General features: G+C 47.9%; 1 protein-coding gene and 1 long non-coding RNA gene across 5 annotated transcripts in view; one reads left to right on the top strand and one right to left on the bottom strand.

Annotated features, from left to right (window-relative positions):
- Window positions 1-22905, top strand: part of LOC135905085 (uncharacterized) — a 63227-nt gene that overhangs the window by 27421 nt on the left and 12901 nt on the right. The window lies entirely within an intron of this gene.
- Window positions 1-22905, bottom strand: part of LOC135905084 (calcium-activated chloride channel regulator 1-like) — a 45174-nt gene that overhangs the window by 10962 nt on the left and 11307 nt on the right. Inside the window, exons 6-10 of one of the 3 annotated variants that reach the window (XR_010565310.1) lie at window positions 17130-17260; window positions 13508-13622; window positions 8618-8845; window positions 4891-5181; window positions 1417-1557 (exon numbers count right to left, since the gene is read on the bottom strand). Coding sequence is in view for 1 of the 3 variants with exons in the window: in XM_065436054.2 (XP_065292126.1) it covers window positions 1339-1557; window positions 4891-5094 (423 nt within the window). In the remaining 2 variants the exon portion in view is untranslated. Of the gene's footprint in view, window positions 1-1338; window positions 1558-4890; window positions 5182-8617; window positions 8846-13507; window positions 13623-17129; window positions 17261-22905 lie in introns of those variants that run through there. The other 2 variants (XR_010565311.1, XM_065436054.2) reach the window with 2 other exon arrangements.

The following is a 22905-nucleotide window of genomic DNA, read 5'->3' as shown; positions in this document are numbered from 1 at the left end:
GATGTAGAGATCGTGACTCACAAGGATAGGAGGGAACATAACTTTATACCCGAATAAAGAGTTATATATTAAAATCGGCCTTTAAGCTCTCCTGAAAACGAAGGCAGCGATACCCTGCGGCGAATTGTGGCATTAGGCACTTTAGAGCCGCGTCCATTTATGAATGAATGTACAGGCCTCAACTCGTTTGAAATGCTATGCGTATATAAAATCACAAGAAAGTTTATTTTCCAATATTCCGAGTTATCTCTACTTATATCTGTGTGAGTGTGTTCTCAGGAACTCGTTTTATGGAAATGTGGCGCTGCCTGCCCGCAAAGAAGGCAGAAAAATTATGTGAATGCCGCCGTCTCGCGAAACTTCCTGCAAATACTAATCCAGACACTGTACCGCACCGACTGTGCCGCAGCGTCATGGAGGCGCACGTGGCCCAGTCGACAGAGTTTGGGGAATGGCCCTACCAGCGGCGCACATCGACCGGTCTCGTTGGTCTCGTCAAATCAATGCCGACAGCGATTCCCTATCCCGTTTTCACGGACGGCGCATCCAATGATGACTGACGGTCCCAAAACGAGTACGTTTGAGATCGCCTCACCATTTTTCTTTTCGCAATTTCACACCAAAAAAAAAGGAAGATACGCTTTTGGCCACGGCGTAATCTGTCGAGCCGTCTCGCAGTGCCGGGCTAGATGCTTGTTGCGAATTGAACACGTGTCGTACCGGCAGCTCAAGCTTTTGGTGAAAGCATTGAGTAATCGTTGCTCGTAACAGAATATCTGTTGTACACTTTGCATAATTTCAACTTCAAATATCTTTTTTATGAAAAAGAGTTACAATTTATAACCGAAGCTTGGTGTCTACGTGGGTGGAATTGCACATCAGGGCAGGCCGTTTGACGAGGGTCTTATTCAGACTCGTTAATGCCACAGACTATGCAGCTGCGGAGAATGTTTTCAAGTTCCACATGCCTAAGTATCGAGTAAGTTTTCGCCCGCAACAATGCCACACCGACGCCTTCACTGAACTTGTACGGTGGGTCACCAAACGCACACATCAGCCTGCCATCAGTCCGCCCGTGACGACATTCCCAAACGGAGGTGGAGGCAACTTTCTTTTTCTCCTAAGTGTTTCCGCCACGAGGTGGAGCTCGCACTGCTACACTTTTATTATCTCTGGTAGTAGCTGGACACTACCAACCCCTATTAACCACCACCGTGTATCATGCGGAGAAGTCAAACGCTTCATGCGAGGGTCATGCGGTGAAGGCGATCATCGAGGGGTGCGTGAATCTTACGGGGAAAACTAATGAAAATGAATGCTTTCGGAAGTTCACCTTACCATTACGGGCTCCGGTAGGGCTATCCTCGTTGTGTCACCGTAGGGAACACCCTTACAAACAGCGTATTTCTGTCCACTAGGGTCCGTAAGCTCTACTTTCAGTGATCGTTTCGCTGAACCAGCAAGTCGAATGGAGATGATTGTGTCCTTTGCGAAACTGGCATGAATGGTGAAATTCTGCATCATCCCCGTGCTGAAGTTGCTTTCAATTTGGAAAACCTGCATCGAGACAAAGACGTTGCAGTAATTTTGAAACTTCACTTCCCAACGCACTGATCATACCTATAGAAAAGGGAAACATGTATACCAGGCAACGAAAAGAGGTAGAGAACGCAAATTAGAGAAGCAAAGCACCACCCGTCATTGTGCAAGGCGTAGTACTCCACCCAAGGTGCATATTGAAGAAACCAGACGTTTTCCGCCGACGTTACCAAAGGCCAGTCCATCAAGCTTCTTCGGAAGATCTTCTAATAATAATAAGGCTTCTTCACTTTTCATAGTCATAGCATAGCATAATGCACGTATCAACGCCGTTGATGAATAGTTATTGGTAAATAGCAATGAAGCAAGATTGCGACCGCGTTTTGAAGAGCAATACAGCCGCTTCGTCATAGACACTGAAAACCTCATGTGTGCTGGCATTTTCAGTGAATACGCGATTTTTATACAGCGCAGAAAAAAATATTCAATGATAGAATAAAGTTAAGCAAACACTTATTCTATCATAGACTAAATGAAACGTATAGTACCATAATCAAGCTTTTCCTAAAGCTCTTAGTTTGAAACTTGAGCTTGACCTTGTTGGTTTAAAGCGCAAAACTGACAGCGTTAAATATACTCTCATGTTCTAGTTGCAGTAAGGAACGAGAGACTGGCATAGGATGAGCCACGCAAGGTAACACTTCATTGGGTGAACATGAGCCCAGAACAACAAGTACCGCCCAAACGCATTGATAGCAGGGAGCACATTCGTCGGTTGTCGAGAATTGATATTCCAGTCAAGCACGTCAGCTACATAGAGCTGACTCATCGTACATTCCAGTGTAAGCACTGCTGCTAGCGAAAGGTATATAATGTACACCTCTATTTCCATTGTACTTGCTATCTAAAGGTAAACAAGGTTCTCGTGCTACAGAATCGGCGACAAAATTACAAAAATTCAAAGGGTGTTTGTTATCGGTCGAGAACCCTCAAACAGTGGTTAGTCGGGGAAAAGCATCAACCCCAAATATAACCAATGTACACGTATTAATGCACCACTTCTAAATAGCATCATCATGATGCCGTAAACAGCATGATAGAGAACGTAGGCGAAATGATAGTAACTACTTAAGTGGGAACAATTGCGAGTCAGCATCAAAGACGAATAGTTTAGTAACCTACGATTTGCAGATGGCATTGTCTTGTTCAGCAGCGACGAAGATGAATTCTAAAGATTGACTGAATACCTCAGCCTAGAAAGTGCTAGTGTTGAATATGGCGTGTTTGTCACGTACCAATATGCAGTAGAGAATGGCAATGTACAATAAGATTACAAGAAAACAAGAATTCATGATTGGTCGTCAGCCTCTAGAATCTTTGAAAGGGTGCACTTATATAGGGAAATCACAGGGGACCCTGATCTTCAGAAAAAAATTTCGAGAAGCATAAAGATAGCTTGGAGTGCATAAGGCAGGCATTACCCAATCATTACTGATTTCATGAGAAGCCAACAAACACTGACACCAAGGACAACATAGGGGAAATTACTTGTGCTGAATAAATGAAATAAAGAAACGATACATTAGTGGAAATTAAAGTGGATGAAAAAACAACTTGCCGCAGGTGGGAGCCGAACCCACAACCTTCGCATTTCGCGTGCGATGCTCTACCAATTGAGCTACCGCGGCGGCGTTTCCCCATCAACTTTCTTGGGTATTTATGGGTACTAGTAGAACCCTGGGAGTGTTAGCCAGCGCCACCATTCACTGACCTCGGCGGCGGACGTGGAACGTCTTTTTTTGCCGCAGGCGCCACGAGAACGTGATCTTCTTGGGTGAAGGCGACTGGTCAATAAACCCACATATGCTACCTGAAGGCATCAATGTTGCCGGATTCGAGACCCTCGTTATGTAACGAAGGTCTCGAGGAATTGGCAGCTGGACCATGGCAACTGGTTTTCCCCATCTAAGGATCTATCAGATGACAAACAAGTTAGGAGACCTTTCTCAAGTTCCTAACGCTCAAGCCGTTTAGGAGCAAACGCAGCCCAGTACCCTTTGCGGGCATGGTTGCAGTTAATCAGTAAGTCTACAGATATAAGCGCACCTAGGGGATCTGGGAACACGTGGAAGCACACCTAGGGAACCTGGGAATATAGTTCTTTTTTCGGCTAAAGGTCCACCCTCTCCCTCACCTTTCTGTTCCGATTCTCAAGGTTTGCTCGACCATCTAGGCTTCTCTTATTACCTGGTATCCGTCAGTACACCAAACTTGCAATCTCGGAGGGTGCGCTCTTAATCGCGATTTCGCTACGGTACAAAAACTCAGTGGCCATGCCACTGCCAACACTAAACAAAGCATCACCTCGTACGCGCATTTCCTCGTCTCTCGCAAAATGATGGTGCATGCGACAACTTTTGGCGTGGAAGTGTTAAGGCATTTCAATTGTCATTTGCTGCTTCGCTTGTAGTGGACCCAGACAACAAAAATAATACGTGTTTTCCATGCCGAACGAAACCTTATTTGATTAAGCGTAACGAATTTCGACTGCCAGCATCTTGTCTGCGACACACGGGCGAAAAATGCTGAGCTTTTCCTCACGTGCGGATTCTGTTGTTCGAACAACGTGAATTTGGAATAAATTGCTTTCTGCGTCTGGTCGCAAGCAGTGCACATTGACCGATCAGACAGTTTTCGAATTAAAGTCTACCTATTTTCACCCCAAAAAAATAAAACAAAAACGAAGCCATTGAAGCCGACCGCTGGATTCAGCTGCTCACGATTGAGAGCATAGTGCTCTGTATAACTAATAACAACAAGCAAACATTCGTAATATATCGCCTCTATAACCCTGACAGTGCGACTGGCGAGTACTGGGGCTGAATTTTGGAGACCATATATAAGTGCCCCGCATGACAGAGCCTCTCTCGATGCACCTAAAGCACCAAAAATTGAGAACGGATGTACGGAATACCACCGAGTGGTCTGGAAGACTTTGCTGACGAAGTATCATCATACAAAAATAAAATGTAAGCGCCAGTCGCGAATTAACGCGCAAAACAGTGCATGACAGCAACTTGATAGATTTGAAGCAGATGGCTCCTACTTCGGTGACTCCGCCAAGTCTAATATCGTTCATGACTAATCATCTGCTCGCCTAGTTCATCTGGATGCTCTTCGGAGCTCGGCGAGGTTCGGAATTATTGTCTGCAGAACAGTTTTCTGTGGAGCCATCCGTCGTGTGGATACGCAGTAAGAAATCTCTATGGGAACTAAGACGATGAATAGTCGCAAAAGAAATGGCAGGAAAGGTAGCGACAAATTTGTTGAAATGACAACACTTAAACTTACCGTAACGGGCCATTGGGGTTCCACTTCGGATGCACTGGCTGTCACAAACGCCGCGCCCATGTTGACGCCATTAAATGGTTGGCCGTCCGGGACACAGAACGATTTACCCTTCGTTGCAGCTGCCAAAACTTCAAGTTTTTCATCAGCTTCTCTTCCAATCGCAAATGTGCTTACTTCGACGAGGGACTTCACGAGGTTTTGCATGACGATCGCCACATAAGGCGTCCGGTTCTCCTCGCCGTCGGTTACCAGCAGAATGATGGAGCCATGTGGAGGATATCATTCACTGTACTGAGTAATTGCATGTAAGAGATACAACCTCACTAACTCATAATGAGAAGCAACAGTAACGCCAGTGTCGAGCCCTCTGTGCAGAGGAAGTGTGAAGGTGTTCAAATAATGTAAATAGGAAGCCTCCTAAAACAGTGTACACATACGCTCAAACAAATCCGCAATTGTCAGAGATCAGCAATCGGGTCAAGAAGAAAAGGCTCCGGCCGGCAACCAAAGTTTAAACAAATGTCTTGGTTATAATGGTAGCCAGCTTTTGATTTTTTTTTCTCCAGAGAGCTTTCATTCCCTGTAAAGGAAAAAAATGCTGGGTCCTATGGTGAAACCCTTTCTACAAGCGGGTATTTCTTCAAATGATGTTTCGCAGTCTATTTGCTCTACTCAACAACGTAAACTGCGGCGCTCAACCTTCTCATTCGTGCAAATGTGGGTCGCTATGATTTGAAGCTGTTGCGATCTGATTGCATATTTCGTCATTAGTGCTCAACGATTGGTAAAAAGGAGATATTCGTAAAATTGCAGTTTTAGCCGAAGGGCAAAGCATAGATTACGATAGCAAATTAGTGGAAAGCTATACGAAGTGACGAAAGTGGCTTTATTATACGTATAAACTTGTAAACATAGGCATACTAACTAAATTAACGAGCATGGTGTCACGCACCAAACAAGCAAGCATGAACAAGCGCGGCAGCAGCTTCAAGGAAATTGACCTCCGTGGTGCCTCTAGCGTCACCGCCAACTAAGACGAGAAAACACAGCGGGTGGCGGACTCTGCCCTTGTCGCAGATGGCTTTCAAGATACAGCATCCTGGGCCACCTGGAGTGCAATACGCCCCGCCCTCCGCTACCTCCGTACACTCCGCGCGGGGCGGTGCGGAGACCGGAATACGGCGCGCTTCCTCCCCGCTTTCTTCCCTTGCGTCCACGCGTTTCAGCCGTGCTCGCCCGCTCACCATCGCATGCTTTCACTCGCACATACAGCGTATGGCGCGCGGTGACGATTTTATCGCCCTTGGAATTTATGCGGAACCTCACGGCGACGGCGACGGCAAAATGCGCTTGGAGTGTCCATATAACTGCTATCGCAAAGAAACAAAGAAATTGGACCACGTTAACTTTTCCTGTCTTTAACGAGAGATCGCAAATTTCGCGAATCACTCGCCGCGGTGGCTTATTGGCTATGGTGTTGAGCTGCTAAACACGAGGTCGCAGGGCCATATCCCGGCCGCGGCGGCTGCATCTGGATTGGGGGCGAAAAGAAAAGAGCCCGTATATCCCGTGCATTGGGGGCACGTGAAAGATCCCCTGGTGGTCAAAAATGAACCGGAGCCCCCCTACTACGGCGTGTCTCATAAACAAGTCGTGGTTCTGGCCCATAAAACCACAAAATGTATTGATTCAAACTCCACGAAAACATTCAAATCTCAAGGTAACGTCTACACAGCTATTGTGCATGAGCAGGGAACAAAACACAAGCGTTTGTTTCCCTATCTGCGCCTTGGTGGCTTTGAGCCTCCCGCCATTGCACCAAATTTTTCAAGGGGCCCACACTTTATCATTCTATCACGCGAAGTAACAAACGCGCGAGAACTCCCGCCGTGATTGTGACGTATAAGTACGAAAGATCCATTATTATGCCGGAGAAAATATACATTTTTTGCAACAGGTGCAGGCTCCAGATTCCAAATGAAAACGGCTGGCCGTGCATTTCTATGTCACTGGCACCTCCGAGGTAAAGGTGAGAATGGACCACATCGCGCCTAATAGAAAGATTGTGTGGCAGTATAACCTTGTTGGGACCTTTCGGCACGTATAGAACATCATTCTGCCAAATATCCTTCGTTTAGGTTCCGTTTCATTGGCGTTTTTAAACGCCCCTTTGCACACCGTCGTCATCATTGACTTGAGGGCGGCCGCGGTAATAAAGCTATACCACTTTCACATTCGAGCTTTGTCATATTTTCGCGCGTCTAAAAATCTGAAATTTTGGTTAAAAGCCGTGCGCTATCGCTGCTTCGCCTCATGACGTCCGTTCATGAGCGTCCATTCTGGAAATTCAAAGGAATATTTTCTCACGACTGTAAGACCCAGAATCAGCAACTTTTAGTGACAGTGGTGGGGCAATGTAACCCGCATATAGCGCTTGTCATAACGCATGGCGTGGCAATTAGCATACATATGTCTAAATGGTTACGGAGCCTAGCCATACATTTGCTATAACAATAAAACTAATCATGTATGATTTAAACGTAAATAGAGCAACGAAAAGTGAAATGAAAATGGACAAACCGGTAAAACCGTGCTAGTCCTTTACCAACTCGTGCGATAAAACCGCGCTTTACCAATGGGTCACAGTGCATGGCGTCATCCTCCCGCACGACTTTTTCGGGCATTTGGGTACACGCACGGGATTGCACTGAGGAGTATTGGCTATATAGGTTTGCTCAAAACCAAAGCAGCGTATGTAGAACACTCTTCGAGCACCAGAAGTCATTGCACAGCGAAAGTCTTGAATGTGACAATACTGACATCGTAAGACAAACTACGAGTGTTTATTGGCAATTTGCCTGCTTCTATACTCGCGTGCTTATTAACACCTGCAGACAACGAAAAGTATGTTTGAGGTCCGCCAACATGGCGGCGAGAGGCGCTGTATAAAATACCAGCGCTTAACCTTAACGTTGAACACGTGCACTTTAGCCCAATTGGCAAAGCACCGTTTGCGTGAAATGGAGGACGCCCACCTGCGGCCCTGTAACCTTGCGTCAACCTTCATTTCACTGTACCTGATGGTTTCTCTATTTCAATTAAACAGAAGTAAGTTTCCCTACGTCACCTCTGCTTTTGTCGTCTTGCTCCCTCACACTTATACATTTATTCTTAGACACTTCGTCTTTTGACTGCTCATGTCATGTATGCAGCCGTATCAATTATTTGCGCTTACTGAGGCAAGCTAACAATATTCACACAAATTAGAACTGCTCATAGCGCTTTTTTTCATTTGCAATGTCCGATAGTGTATAGAACTTCGTCAGTAACACAACACTAACCCAGAGATCATTATTTACGTTGGTTTCAACAAAGCTTATGTGTATAAGCTGGTTCCGTGCCGTAGATGTAAAATGCTCGCTGCTTTTACACCTTACCGTTAAAATAGGTCTCGAGCAGGAGCTCCCTCGTTCTGTCCGAAATAAACGCGAAGCGAGCATCCCGAAATATTGACCAGACTTAGTCAGGAAGCCCGCTCCTCTGTTAGAACTTTCCAAGCAGGCAGGACCAACGCCAAGGATAGGCGACCGGCTCAGCTATCGTTCGTATCGCAACCTGCAGCCGTGTGTATCTCGTTCTTCGCCAGCGAGACTGAAGCGAGCGCAGATAACCCTGCCGCCACAAGCTTGGAACGCTATACCAAGCAAATGAGGAGGAAAGGACATACCTTCTGTGCCAGTTCAAGTCCGCAGCCAATACATGTCCCACCATCAGGTTTTAGAGCATTCACTTTGTTAATAAACCCTTGCCGAGTGGTCGGATTGACGATGTCCATATTGTGGGCAACTGTGGCGTTCGTGGATAACGTTACGATAGCCAGCCTCCTCAAGCCATCAGGTATAGCTTGTATGTAGTACCTGGCAGCTTCTTTCAAGAAAACAAGGCGATCCCAATCCTGCGATATGAAAACATCATCATCATTACCATGATCACCAGTAGCAGACGCCGGCTGATTTAATGTCTACTACAGAACGAAGGCCTCTTCTAACGATCTCCAGTTTACCCTCTCTGTAGAAACTATGCTTAATGCACTTTTCAGTCTCGGCCAACTCTTAACATGAAGAAATCATGCAACATAAAGTAATTTTCAGTTTGGTGATAACAGGCTATACTTTTTGCCGCAAAAGCTTTTGAGCTAGCACTGGAATCTATCCACTTAGAATAATCACTGTCTGCAAGTTGGATCGGATTGGGTTTGGAGGACGCCGACGTCAATGTTACGCCTTCGGAATTCCAGTGCACCCTAAGGCATATCCAATCCCGTGTGCTCTTCAACGGTTCCTTGCATCTTTCCTAATAATGGCCGTTAACATTTACACTCCTCGGGCAAGAAACCAGCAATAGGTTATTCCTTTATTTCTATACTCCGGCCACTGCGCATTCTTTGCATATACCCTCTGTAGACAACGAAGGCCGGACAGACTCGTCAGGATGAGTTCAGTACAACCGGCTCTGCACAATGTATGCGGCTCATACGCATGCGAGAGAAATCTTTCTAAGGCGTCCGATTTGTGGCGTCAACTTTCTGAAAGCTAGCAGAGCAGAAAGCAGAAAGGGAGAGGAACCGCTGTCCGAAAAACAGAGAACAGGAAAATGAGGACAATGCCTTCAACTGCGGCTATTGGTTTGTAACGCACACCCACTTTAGCGCATTCTAAACACTTGAACTGTGAATGCTGCATAGTGAAGGGGCAAAATAAACAGAAATATAGGAGGTTGTGCTATTAGGTTAAAACACCCAGGAAGCAGCACGCTTGCTTTGAAAGTGTGCGATGAAGCGAAGAAGAGCAGGCGTCCTTATGATTGTCGGATTTTCTTTCCTTGTTAGTTGCATTTGTAACGGACAACGCTGGTTGTCGCCAGGGTTAAGTGAGCGGCAACAATTTCTACATTGAGCACGGCGTTGACGGGTCCTTCTCTCGGCCCAATATGAGCCTTATCGAATACCAAAGGCATAATATTACCCGTCCACTGAGTATGAAAGAAAATGCATATATATAACTTTTATGTAAATATTTCCTTATGAGCCTTGAAAAACCTTTCTCTAAATGCGTTCAAGTTGTACGATCCTGCGTTTACAAAGTGTGTTCCATGAAATTGCTGCCTGTTCAGGTTTTACTGCCATGTAAGCGTTCTACGCGAGATGTTTAATACTGGACGGCACGTAATCAAATTTTTTTTAGAAGAAATCGATAATTTCGTAGGCCCATCGAAAAAACGCAGATGTGGTTCGTCATTTAGACAGTTTATTCTGCATGTGGACAAAAAAGTGATAAGTATATACGACCTGAAATGTGCCACTGTTTTCCCGAGGATAGGTACGTCCTTTATGAATGTTTTGTTATATTTGACCGAAAACATTTTTCGGTTTTTACATTATATTCTTATGTGTACATTGATTACCAGCGTTCATTCTTTAACAGTACCGTCTACGGAATCATGTGAAGCAGCGACTTGTTTAAGAACAAGGCGAATGATTCGCCAGTAGACGGATGTTTACGCCACAATGGACAGATCACAAAGTACGTGAGTCGCTCGGTTTTGCCGCCTGTGCCTCCACCAACCGCTGTGCCGTCTGCACTGTTGACAGGAGCAAGCCACTGTCCTGTTTCTTACATGAAAGCCGGTGAGCCGCTAAGGGACTGAGTGGAGAGGCGGCCATGGCAAGCGGCAAAGTTGGTTTGGAAGTCTTGGTGCTGCGCGTGTGCACGGGTAGTCAGCCGGGGTTCTCGGTTGGGCGCGTGTCCACCGTCGCATGCGGAGACGCGCACCAGCGGCCCGATGCTTCTTGGGATGGAACTTTCGACTCACACTAAGCCCACGTTGTTCCAGCTGCTCCCAAACTCCTACCGCAACTTTTAGGCATGAGAAACGTTCAGCTTCCCTTGTTGGCGACCTTCAAGTGGCCGTGAGCCAAAAGCCACAGCCATTATCCGGGCACTCGAACGAAAACATCCGGGCATCTTTGCGAGAACAAAATGGGGTCATCCAGGCAAACAATCAAAACTTGAGAAAATGCTGTCTCTGGCATCCGACCCTCTGTACAGGGCCTATCACATAGGCTAGTTACTGTCCAAGCAAGTTACGATAAAACATTGCTTTCGAGCTCTTCCTAACGCTTGTTCACAATATCACTCAAGCAGAAACTTATAGTACGGCGAAGCTTTTTGTTATTTCCAGTAGCAACGTACAAAAGGAGATACAGGACACTTGATTGTCATGTTTTGGCGCGGAGACACGGTTGCTTGTCCTCTTTTGAACGCCAGCGGTCAATGAGTTCCGCGGTGCGGGTTTTGGGCTGCCTGGAGTGATGGCGCCATGCCGTGTGGCGCCTCCTTCAGATGCTATTCTTCTAGCAGGGCAGAGTTCTCTGTTTATCTGGCGTCTTTAGCTGCTTGTCGTGCCGCCTTCAGCCGGTTTTCTTCTAGCTGGGCAGCGCCCATATGGACCACTGCACAGAGTTCCGCGGTGCGGTATGGTGTGGTGTGGTGTTGTGGCGTGTGCCGTTGCGAACATGCACTACATCCATTTTAAGTTTGTGTCTAGTATCATGTCCAACCAATCTGCTTTGCCTGTAGCCATTTCATGCTCACATCACTCACATCTACTCTCGATTACGGGAGAGCCAGCCATTTTTAAAATCGTCTAATCGCGAGTTTAAGGCAAGTCTTGCGTATTATTTTTTGTGCATTCTGCAAGCGTAGCCTTTCTCGCACGTATGGCCATTCGTATTTTCTTTGCAGACTCGTTTACTTCTCTTTTACGAGCAAGCGTACGTGCTTCCGCACTGAAATCGGTGAGATTTAAGTCGGAGGCGGCCGCGCTGGAATAAAAGTGAGCGCAGGAGGAGGATCGCGCCTCGAGGTGGAGAGGAAGAGCACGTCGGGAAGCTATGCAGGAACGCGCGGTAGAGGGAAGAGGAGGACGGAGGCAGATCGTCGCGGGACTAGTGTGCGACTCGGTTCACCTCCTCTGGCTGTTGCTACGAGCTCTGTTTTCGATACGGTCGTCGCAGGTTCGTATGCCGATCCAGAGGCCGAGCGCAGAGAAAGCAGCAACGAAAGCAACATCAGGTCGAGCGGGAGTCGACAGACCTCAAAGTCCTCGTCAAGCGCCGAGCACGAGCTGAAAAAGACTGGTAAAGGGGCGCTGGCTTGGAGTGCCCAGTAAACACCTTACAAACGTGCAAGGTGACTTGTGACAATGCAGGTGTGTCAGGCAAGACGGCATAGCTTAGAAACGCGGGAATGGCACCTATATACGCTTGCGCATTACTCGCTTTCACGATGTGAAACGTCCCTTTTTTTTTCTTTTTTTTGCGGTGGACGAGCATGAACTTTTTTCGACCTTTTTCGACCGGCTCATGGGAAATCGGCCCTCACCGCGTGATACGGAAGCGGTAATTTCTAGCCGCTGAGTGCATGGCGTGTATGGGAGAGCGTACACAGGAGAAGTATACTGGCAGGCACCAGCCACATGCCAAGCCCCTCGGACCGAGCGCAGACCTGGTCAAACCATGCCCATCCAGCTAGGGCCCTGCGCACGAGCCTGGTTGGACCTGGGCTTTCGGGTAAGCCCGAGCTCGTTCAATGCTCTAGCCGGAAATATATATTGACCCTCTTGAGCTATTGAGATGCAGCTCAAACACTTTCTGAAACCTAAAACCTTGAAGGGACACTGAAGGAAAATACTACATCAGTTCAATAGGAAAGAACTTGGTTTGAAAACTGTTTTCATTAATGTCGTAATGAAAGGTCGATTAGATTAGAACTTGAAGAAGAAAGGACGCCATAGTGACGCCTCGCATTTCAAAGTGCATTTTCGGGCTTACGTTCTCTCGTCCACCGTTCAGCAAAGGTTACCGCAAGTCAACATGTCCGATCGTTGGCGCCCTTAGAACACAATTTAATCGATCTTCATTGCTAAGGAATTACGTACGCCTTTGAAAACCTTGTCAAAATCAACGACATCACAGCGAGCTGGTGCGGGAAATACAAGGAGGCGTCGCCGCCCGCTTTTTCTGGTTGCTCCTTTTCTGGTTTACTAAGCGTGTTATCATGGTAAGGGTGACGTTTTCGATATTCTAAAATGGTAATTTACTGATGTTCCCGTTAATTAACACCCTCCACAGTTACATTTTCCCTGGCGATGCAGTAAGCTAACATAATTACTTTATTCAGTAACATGCGTCCGTCTGTTTTCATGCTTGCACTTCTTTTTGAGCAGTTCGTACACGTCTTGCCGTAAGCAGTGGGCCCACGTGCCTTCCTCGCACACCCCGCGCTGACGTCACGGTTGAACGCACGGAAAATTCAGGGAATGCTGCGCCGACAACGATACAGCCTCGCAAACGCACGCACGACACCTTTCTAGGAAGCACAAGACGTCGAGTCTGCGTGCGTCTAGCGCGTTCCTCAACGGGATATGCTGTGTCAGCATGCGGCAGTGCGCGCTCAGTCGTGCGCGCTTCGTACGTCGGCCATTGTCCTTTCACTGCCACTCTTGGCTACGAGCAAGCGAACGGCGCAAACAATGCATATCGGAAGTCTCTGCTTACCATCATGCTACTCGACATATCCAAAACCAGAACAATTTTTTGAGGTACGTCTGCCCTTTCTTGCCATTCTGTAAAGGTGACGTCGAGACCCTTGAGCGGGTTCGGCCCTGATAACCTGGAAGCAAGGTTTGAAAGAGCACGTATCAGCCTGTGCCAGCGAGAACGCAAAACTCGAGATAACACAGCGGCGCGGAAGCGTCACAACAGCAGTTAACGAAGTGCGCGGTAGCTCCAAAATGAATCGTTATGCAGGTCATAGCGTTGTAGAGGTCAGGTGTGGTGCCGCTCGCAGCAGTGCAGGCTAAGCACAGTCAAGAATATTTTTTATTTATTGCGCATTCAAGGGCGCCTATGCGAAATGGATCTCTACTTTATTGTGCCTCCTTTGTCTGGCGGAATTTGTTGCACTCAAATTCACGGCATGCTCCCCGGCGAAATGGAGTGCTACGGGACGTGATGTTCCACATCGTCAACTGCTACTATCGCCTCCCATGTGGCCAAAATTTCTTGGTTCGCTTACAGCATCTTATTCACTGTCGCCCTCGCCGACATTTTCGTCCTTTCCGTCTTAGATGGTTTTCAAGACGTCGTCGGTCGTCACTTAAGGGTTACATCATCACGACACCATCTACTGCCATAGATTTGCCAGCCGTCACACTGTTGATCCACTACACGAACAGCGTATCACTAGAGTGATTTTTGGAGTAGTGCAGCAGGACTGCTCCGGATATCGCCACGGTGGTCAAGTGCGCTGCCGTTACCGCTAACAGAGAGCGCACCTTGGTGACCTCTTCTCAGGGTAGTGGCGGCACCGCTATGTCGCAATCATTGCAAAGCAACAAATCGTGTCGGCGGGAATGCCTAAATTTCTTCCTCTCAAAGGCAAATTGTTGCAGTGGTGTAAGTTGCTTAGGCGTTCGCAATTCATACAAGGGATAAGAATTCGCCCGCGATACAGTGAATCCTACTGTATACAGGTACTTTGTCTTTTACTGTAGAGGCATTTGTTCTTGAGGTGTTCAACTATATACCGGCAGCATCGTCGAAGTAGTTGGCCATGCATTGGTCTGGAGAACTGGTGCTGACATTTGCCGACACTTAGGTGCACATTCTGCCCTCGGGAAACGAGCACGATGCAGCGCTTCTGTATTTGCGTAAAGTGTCTCAGATAAAGCGGGCCAAGCTGCTTGAAACAGAGAAGGGAGGCGGGGTGTAGTTTGAGATAGGACAATGGATCAACAATTGCTTTGTTACCAGTTGCCTCATGCACACTGGTAAACTTTCCAGTGCTGTTTAGCTAACTATTCCAAAATTATATTTTTCTGGCATAGTTCCATGAGCTCGAAAGTTAATTTTTGCGTAGCACTCGAAAACGTCATATTTAGGGTTCGATACATTGTTGTCAGTTTATTTTTTTGCGAGATTCAAAGTTGTGGTGCGGAACCAAGTGAGCCATTGAGCAGTGTTGAATAATTCAAATGCCTTTTGGAGAGCGCTCTAGTCGCGGGCGTGAAACGCGCGGGCACGGCTTCACTTCCCATTGTTTTTCCCGTGTTGTGTAAGAACAATCGAACACCAAAAAAAAGATGACTAGGGAAACTATAGCGAGTTGGAAAACCACTGAACATGACGTTTTGGATTGGGAGCACAAACGTCTAAGACTGAATAACATTCACTGCCCAACGGTGCAAAAGCCACAGAAACCTGCCTCGCAATCGTGTCCCTGTTGTCTTTCGTGTAATATGCCTCGACAGTTTCCCGCGCTGGTTGATCTGCGCGTCAAGAAAGAATCCTGGTTTCGTTCAACCTTGGGGGAGCAGCCACATTCTCGACAACGCCGAAGCAAACTGGAAGTTTGCGTACCTTACAGTGAAATTGGCATTTAAGAGTTACCGCTCAGGCTTCGGACATGCGCCAATAATATAGCAAAGCTTTATTTACCTCTTCCTTTCGACCTTCGTGCCAACATAGAGATGTCGTAGGTTATAAATTACAAAAAAATATACAAAGACCAAAGATGTAAAGCAGAACACATCGCTGATGTCAGTCACATTAAGCGAAGTGCTAGAGAACAGTACATTGAAATGCAGCCCATGGTATGTACCACGTGTCAACGGTTACGGGTAATTTTTTTTTTCTTGTTCCGCAGCTGTCGGAATGTTGCGAGGATGGCACCATTCATAAATGGCAGTGTCTTATTTAGCCGCTTTTATGTAGACGCACAATGAAGTTATTGGACATGATGTTAATGGTCCTTTATTACAGGTTAGTAGTTCACAATATCTTTTTCTGGTAGTTCGGTAAACGTACCTTTTTTGCTACTGCTGAGAAACTCAATGCTGATTACATCCGCGCGTATGAATTGCCTATTACTATGCGAATGCGTCCTAAGTCAGGTGAGTGACCTGCCAGCAAATCCAGCATCTATTAGCATCAAACGCTACCTTCGATCGGGGCCCATTATATACTTGCGATAGTTAAAGGGTGCCGGATCTATGGTCCGCGATGCGCTCGAAAGCAATACCATAGTTGTTAGAAACGGGCACTGAAACGCAAGAAAATGGCCCAGAATGCATTGCCTTATTTTAAGCCGAAAGCCTTGTGCGTCTCATTGGAAGGTGTCCTTGAAGGGCCTTGTGGCCTGGAACTATTCATCCACGACATTACAAAAAATTTGGAGGACGCTTAAGCTTCGCCTTTAGTGCGATACTATGCAAAGATCCCCGACTGCTTCTCACGCTTCCCGGTAACTGCCCCTTATGCAAGCGTAATGTTCACCGGGAAACGCTGGTGGCGTTTCCCGGTGAGAATTGCTACAATAACATCCGACGGCGTCTTCTTCCACAGCTGCCTTCGCGTCTCCTAGGTGGCAGCTAAGGGCACCCAGAAATGTTTCCTGCGAGATCTATGCCTGTGTCAGAACCAAGAGAGCTTGAAGCTTTCGAAGTGTTTGCGTGGACGCTGCTGACTGACGCTGATTATTGGCGTTTTTTTTTTTTTTTGCTGCAAAGCGCTGGCGCTCCAGTTCGGCTTTTCGCTTCTGCGCTTCTTCGGAAGTATACCTAAAGATCTCTGTCGGTCTCGACAACAGTCCAATTGATGCGTCAAATTTGACCGTAAGTACTTCAATGAATGCGCGCTGCTTGGCATGTTTGGCGTATTAATGCGTTAAGCTGTTTTGTTTGACCAGGCCTTTTGCATGATTCGTGCGCGCCATGCTCGAGAAACGTCATACTTCCATTTCAGCGCGTAGCTTGTGGTGACTGGTGCGCTCATGCGTTGGTGTCTTCTGCATGCAATGAGTGCGCTGTGTGCGTGCTACATTTGAGCGCGTCGCGCTGAGCTGGGGATGCGCCACACAACCACCAAGAAACCCGGTAGAGATGTAGCAGTACTCGTGGTTCTGAAAATATGAAGGTGCGTTTAGGTTACATTTTTCATCTGCTAGTCAGGGCTTTATCTTTAACGTAAGGCTAATACCAGCCTACAGCAATATTTATTACAACTTTGCAGTGCTGCCGTGATTGAGAAGATTTCACGAAACCCATCAAGATTCCTCATGGTGAAAGAAGCGTACCAATACCAAGCGCTAAGTCTGTCAAAAGGCTCAAAAGGCACGCACTCTTTAAAGTCGTCGCTCTTTAAGATGACGTCAAGGACAGACGCACCGCCGCACATATTGTTTTGCTTTGTCGGAGCAGCACTGTTGTGCAGACGTCGATTTTGATTTGTTGATTCACAAAAATAGGAAAGCTGTAAGGGAAAAAAAACATCACAGGATCAGGGACTGTCGCCGAAATTGTCATCGATATTTCTGCCTCCAGTGACAGCTATCGCAACAACAGTGGCTGAAACAACACCCCTTCTGAGCAGAAATGAGCGAAGAGTAATTTTGATGAATGTTTCTCAAATCGCCGCACCTAACGATGTCCTCAGAAGGCTCCGGAAAAACCGCATATAGCGACACACTTACCTGCCTCATTGCTTCCAGCCAATTGCGTGCGATCGCAAAGCCTCGAGGTGTCATTGAAAAGGCAGCGCCTCAAGCCTGACGCTGTGCCGTCTGTTTTCTCGAGGAAGCGAGGCTCTGGACTGAGGGCCTTTCCACCATACCAACCAACATGAAAATAAAGTTTCTCTCTCTCTCTCTCTCTCTCTCTCTCTCTCGAGGAAGCGCAAGCAACAAGACCTCAGACGTGTGAAAAGAGAAGGCGAATATGCTTGCCTCTCCTATCACAAACACCAGGGACCAGCGGAACTGGGCGAAGGCCAGTAAACAAGTGCCACACCGAACACAAGACACACGAACGCATGCAACGCGTCCCTACGGCGTCCGCCAAAGGTATCTAGTACGTTGTCCGCAATTCGCGTGGGCAATGCCGTAGTATACGCCGCGGCTGTCTCCACTCTGCATGGAGCGGCGGGTGAGGAGGACATTGAGGTACCCCAGCAACCGCCCATTTGTTCAATATGTGAGAAAAGCAAGGTCATTTTTTCTGTGATCTTTACAGAAAGAATGCTGAGCAGAGTTGTCAGCAGTTTCTGAAAGAAGGTGCTTCAATAAGTGCCCACTCACGTAAATCAGCTTGCAGCAGAGCAGCTGGAGAAGACGAACTATATTGATACGAAAGCGCCAGATGACCCGTTGAGCAAGAAAGTCTGCGTCTGCTGTCCGTAGCAGCGAACCGACTGGTAAATTTCCATTGGTTGTGACGCCTTGTCTCGAGCGCGTCTCAACGGAGCAGTGCGATCGAAAGGTGTGTGTGAAGTGATTTTAAACAGAATAGAAGGGATATGTGCAGTGCCGTAACTGTCTCTCACAAGAGCACACCTCAACAGCACTGCACGGGTAAAGGGGTGTGGGGTGAAAAAAGAAAAATGGCTGTGGCTTAGCTAAGGTTAAGCCCAAGATGCGAAGCATACTAGCCTTTATTTTAGTTGTTATGCGTTGCATATTGCAATCACTCAGTTCAGCCCTTGGGCGCGGCCGGGCAGCCACCCTTTAACCACGTGACGTGACGTCACGACAGCCGGAGGAAAAGCTGGGCCTCAACTCGCGCGGTCGCGCGCGGCCGCAGCCACCACCTGACTCCCGCTCCTCCCGCTAGGGGCGCTGCGCCGGTGCGTGACGTCACGGTCACGCGCCGGCGAGCGCGTGACCGTGACAGATGGTCACCTTCTTGCGAGCGCATGAGCTGAGACCCGGCTATGTAGCTACGTGGCCGCAAGCGAGCGCACGAGTTGAGCCTCCGCTTTTGCAGCTGTTATGACGTCATATGGTAGCTACGCGGCCGCGCGCGGCGCAGCAAGGAAGAGCGTGGTTGTGCGGCTAGTATGCTTCGCATAAAAGATGAAGAGGAAAGGAGAAGGCGGGAGGGGCCAATCCTCGTTTGCTCGAGTACGTGGTGTCGCAACACACCAAAAGCCTGCTGACGCAGACGCCCCTGCGGGGGCGGTCGAAAGGGAACACCTGCTGTGGCGATAACGCGCCAGGTGTTATGTGAGGGGAGAGGGGATCGCCGTGACGGTACGTCACCCTCTCTCTCGCTCTCGGAAGCCTGCGTTATCCACGAGTTCCTCGTACGCTCAAGCTCTCGCTTGTTGTAACTGACTTTCGGTAATGCCTATGGTAATGCCAAATAAAAACGCGTCAAGCGTCTCAACGCGCTCGCTTGCCCGCATGGAGTTCAGGAGGACCGCTCAGCGGCGTTCAAATGGAAATTAATGCTTCCGTATTCAGGACCGGTATAACGCAAAACTATTCCAATCTGTTTTTATTAAAATCGGCCATTAGCCCTGAGTGATAGGTTGAAATGTCTCGGGCTCTGTCAATATGGCTGCAACGTCCGCTCATATGGGCTGGACCCGAACCATTCTAACATATCAGTAAGGGCTAATGGCCGATTTGGAATAAAAACAGCTTGGAATAGAGTTACGTTATGGGTTATACTCGTAACGAAGTGCTTAGGTGTCCTCAGATGTTTAAGGCGTAGGCTTTCTTTGGCACATAAACCAGCTTCGGCCCGAAAGCTGATACCTCGTATCTGCACAAAAATGCGTAATTTGGAAATACACTTAAGCGTGAAAATATCAATATGGATCATTGGTATTTTACAAGCTATAAGGCGATAATTTAAACTAAGTGAGGAGCGATAATTCAAACCAACAGAAATAATATTCTTCAGGGAGAATACCCATCGGGTACATAGAACTCCATAGAAAATGCATGAGGAAGGTTATGGTAGGGCTGGGCCATCTGAATTTTGAGGATGGGCTAACTAAAGTGAGGGTGGGGGAACATGAAGTTTTGGGGTGGGTCAACTTAATTTTAGGTCTTGGCCCGTTTGAAATTTGGGGATGGGAGATCTGAAATTTGGGGATGGGCAAACTTGAAATTGAGACATTGGACAACTTGAAATTGGAACACTGGCCCACTTAAATTTATGGGTGTGCCAACTTGAAATTGAGACGTTGGACAAGTTGAAATTGGGACATTGGCCCACCTAAATTTATGGGTGGGCCAACTAAAGACGTGTGAGGTTGGGCCAACTTGAAACCTGGATGTGGGCCAAGTTATATTTGCGGGCAGGCCAAACTGAACTTTGGGGGTGGGCCGAATTGAAATTTCGAGTGGGCCAACCTAAATTTGGTGGTGGGCCAAATTGAAATTCGGAGGGGGCCAAATGAATTTTCCAGTGGGCCCACTAGAAATATGGGGATGGGCCAACTTAAAATTTTGGGTGGGCTAACTTCAAGTTTAGGGGTGCGCCAACTTGAAGTTGGGACATAGGCTGACTTGACCTTTGGGGATGGGCCTACTTCAACTTTGGGAGTAGGCCAACTTAATGTGCGGACGTGGGCCGGCCTAATTTAGTGGTGGGCTAACATGAAATTTGGGGCGGCAATTTAAGGTTTGGGGTTGGCAAAGAAATGTGAGGGTGAGCCAACTTATATTGTCCAAGTTAAATTTGGGCCTGGTCCTGCTTGACATTTGGGGATGGGCCAACTTGAACTATGGTAGTGGGTTCAAGTTGATTTCACTTGGACCAACTTGAGTTGGGACAAGTGAAATTGGAATTTGTGCCAAATTGAAATTTGGGAGTGGGCAAACTAACATTTGGGAGTCAATCAGCTTGAATTTTGGGGATGGCCAACTTATGCGGAAAGCTGTCTCGCTTTGAGACGCGTGAGGTGGTCGTCTTCTGAGTTCGCTAAAAGCCGTGAAAACTTACACGACAATGAGCATTCGGGCTTGCCGCGGGCGTTCCTGATTGACCACAGGGGCATCTCATATTTGGCGCTGCGACAGGACAAATCTCTGAGTCTGTGCGGGGACTACGTAGTAAAATAGTGTAAGATACTTAGAATAGTACGTATACTTCTAATTACATGTATGTACTTTATTTGACTAATAAATAATTAAGGCAAAAGCTTTCCGATTCTCCCTCGTACAATGTACACGTACAACTATATTATTAAATTGTGTACATCTCCACAATTCAATTAAAATTTGGCACTTCCGCTACGATGGGATCTGTCATGTGAGGCAATGATAGTGCTCAATCCTCTCAGACATTATTACCAAGATGCACAACAGCGCGTCAAGCAAACACATCTCCACGTGTGTTCTGTATGCTGTGCAGACAAACAGCAGTGGTGCATGCAAGGTAACATGTAACATCAACTCACCACTCTCGCGTTGGATTAAACGCTGAAAAAAATTACACACTAAAGAAATACCCACAGTGCGTTGTATCCGCCGATATTTTTTATACCGTTATTCACTTTTGAGGGTGCAAGTTATGTTACAATGCAGAGTGCTGAGATGGCACGAATTCCAGAGTGAGAACGTGCGCAAAAGTAATCTTAGATTGGTTAGCCGCCGTCACGTGATCTCGACTGACATCTCCAGAAATGGCAAGAAGCCTCTTTCCTAATTGAAATGTAGAGGCAAGGTCACTCCCCCATTTGTGATTCGTTTTCGCGAGACAATAGTTGGTACGCACGACTACAAACTGGGCTGACATGCTCACAACTACGCAGAATACACTCGTAGGTCTTCGCTAAACTTAAAGGGTGGTTCAAGGCTCCTTCGCTAGAGCCATTCCGGATTGGGCTTTCGTTTCTTTATGATTTTAGCGAGCAGCTTTTAGGCGCCAATTCCTGAGGCGAGTGTCGGCGTCGGCGTAACCGAGCGAATGAGCACAGCGAAAGTTGAAAGCGAACGCAGAGCGCAGCGCGGCATGAAATCCGCGAGAACAAAAGCGGAGAGGAGGCTGCAGCAGAACAAATCAGACGGGAAGCGGAGGACGCTATTACGAAAGCGTGAGGAGAAAAGCGGAGAAGAGGCTGCAGCAGAAGCAATCAGGCGGGAAGCGGAGGACAGTATGGCGAGAGCGTGAGGAGAAAAGCGGAGAGGAGGCTGCAGCAGAACAGATCAGGCGGAAAGCGGAGGACGGTATGGTGAGAGCGTGAGGAGAAAAGCGGAGAGGAGGCTGCAGCAGAACTGATCAGGCGGAAAGCGGAGGACGGTATTACGAAAGCGTGAGGAGAAAAGCGGAAATGAGGCTGCAGCAGAACAAATCAGGCGGAAAGGGGAGGATGGTATGGCGAAAGCGTGAGGAGAAAAGCGGAGACGAGGCTGCAGCAGAAGCAATCAGGCGGGAAGCGGAGGACGGTATGGCGAGAGCGTGAGGAGAAAAGCGGAGAGGAGGCTGCAGCAGAAGCAATCAGGCGGGAAGCGGAGGACAGTATGGCGAGAGCGTGAGGAGAAAAGCGGAGAGGAGGCTGCAGCAGAACAGATCAGGCGGAAAGCGGAGGACGGTATGGTGAGAGCGTGAGGAGAAAAGCGGAGAGGAGGCTGCAGCAGAACTGATCAGGCGGAAAGCGGAGGACGGTATTACGAAAGCGTGAGGAGAAAAGCGGAAATGAGGCTGCAGCAGAACAAATCAGGCGGAAAGGGGAGGATGGTATGGCGAAAGCGTGAGGAGAAAAGCGGAGACGAGGCTGCAGCAGAAGCAATCAGGCGGGAAGCGGAGGACGGTATGGCGAGAGCGTGAGGAGAAAAGTGGAGACGAGGCTGCAGCAGAAGCAATCAGGCGGAAAGCGGAGGACGGTATGGCGAGAGCGTGAGGAGAAAAGCGGAGAAGAGGCTGCGGCAGAACAGATCAGGCGGAAAGCGGAGGACGGTATGGTGAGAGCGTGAGGAGAAAAGCGGAGAGGAGGCTGCAGCAGAAGCAATCAGGCGGGAAGCGGGGGACGGTATGGCGAGAGCGTGAGGAGAAAAGTGGAGACGAGGCTGCAGCAGAAGCAATCAGGCGGGAAGCGGAGGACGGTATGGCGAGAGCGTGAGGAGAAAAGTGGAGACGAGGCTGCAGCAGAAGCAATCAGGCGGGAAG

This window comes from Dermacentor albipictus, chromosome 6 (assembly GCF_038994185.2).
Source record: "Dermacentor albipictus isolate Rhodes 1998 colony chromosome 6, USDA_Dalb.pri_finalv2, whole genome shotgun sequence".
Lineage (NCBI taxonomy): Eukaryota > Metazoa > Arthropoda > Arachnida > Ixodida > Ixodidae > Dermacentor > Dermacentor albipictus.
The sequence above is the reverse complement of the archived record's forward strand: the minus strand, read 5'-3'. Positions and strand labels throughout refer to the sequence as shown.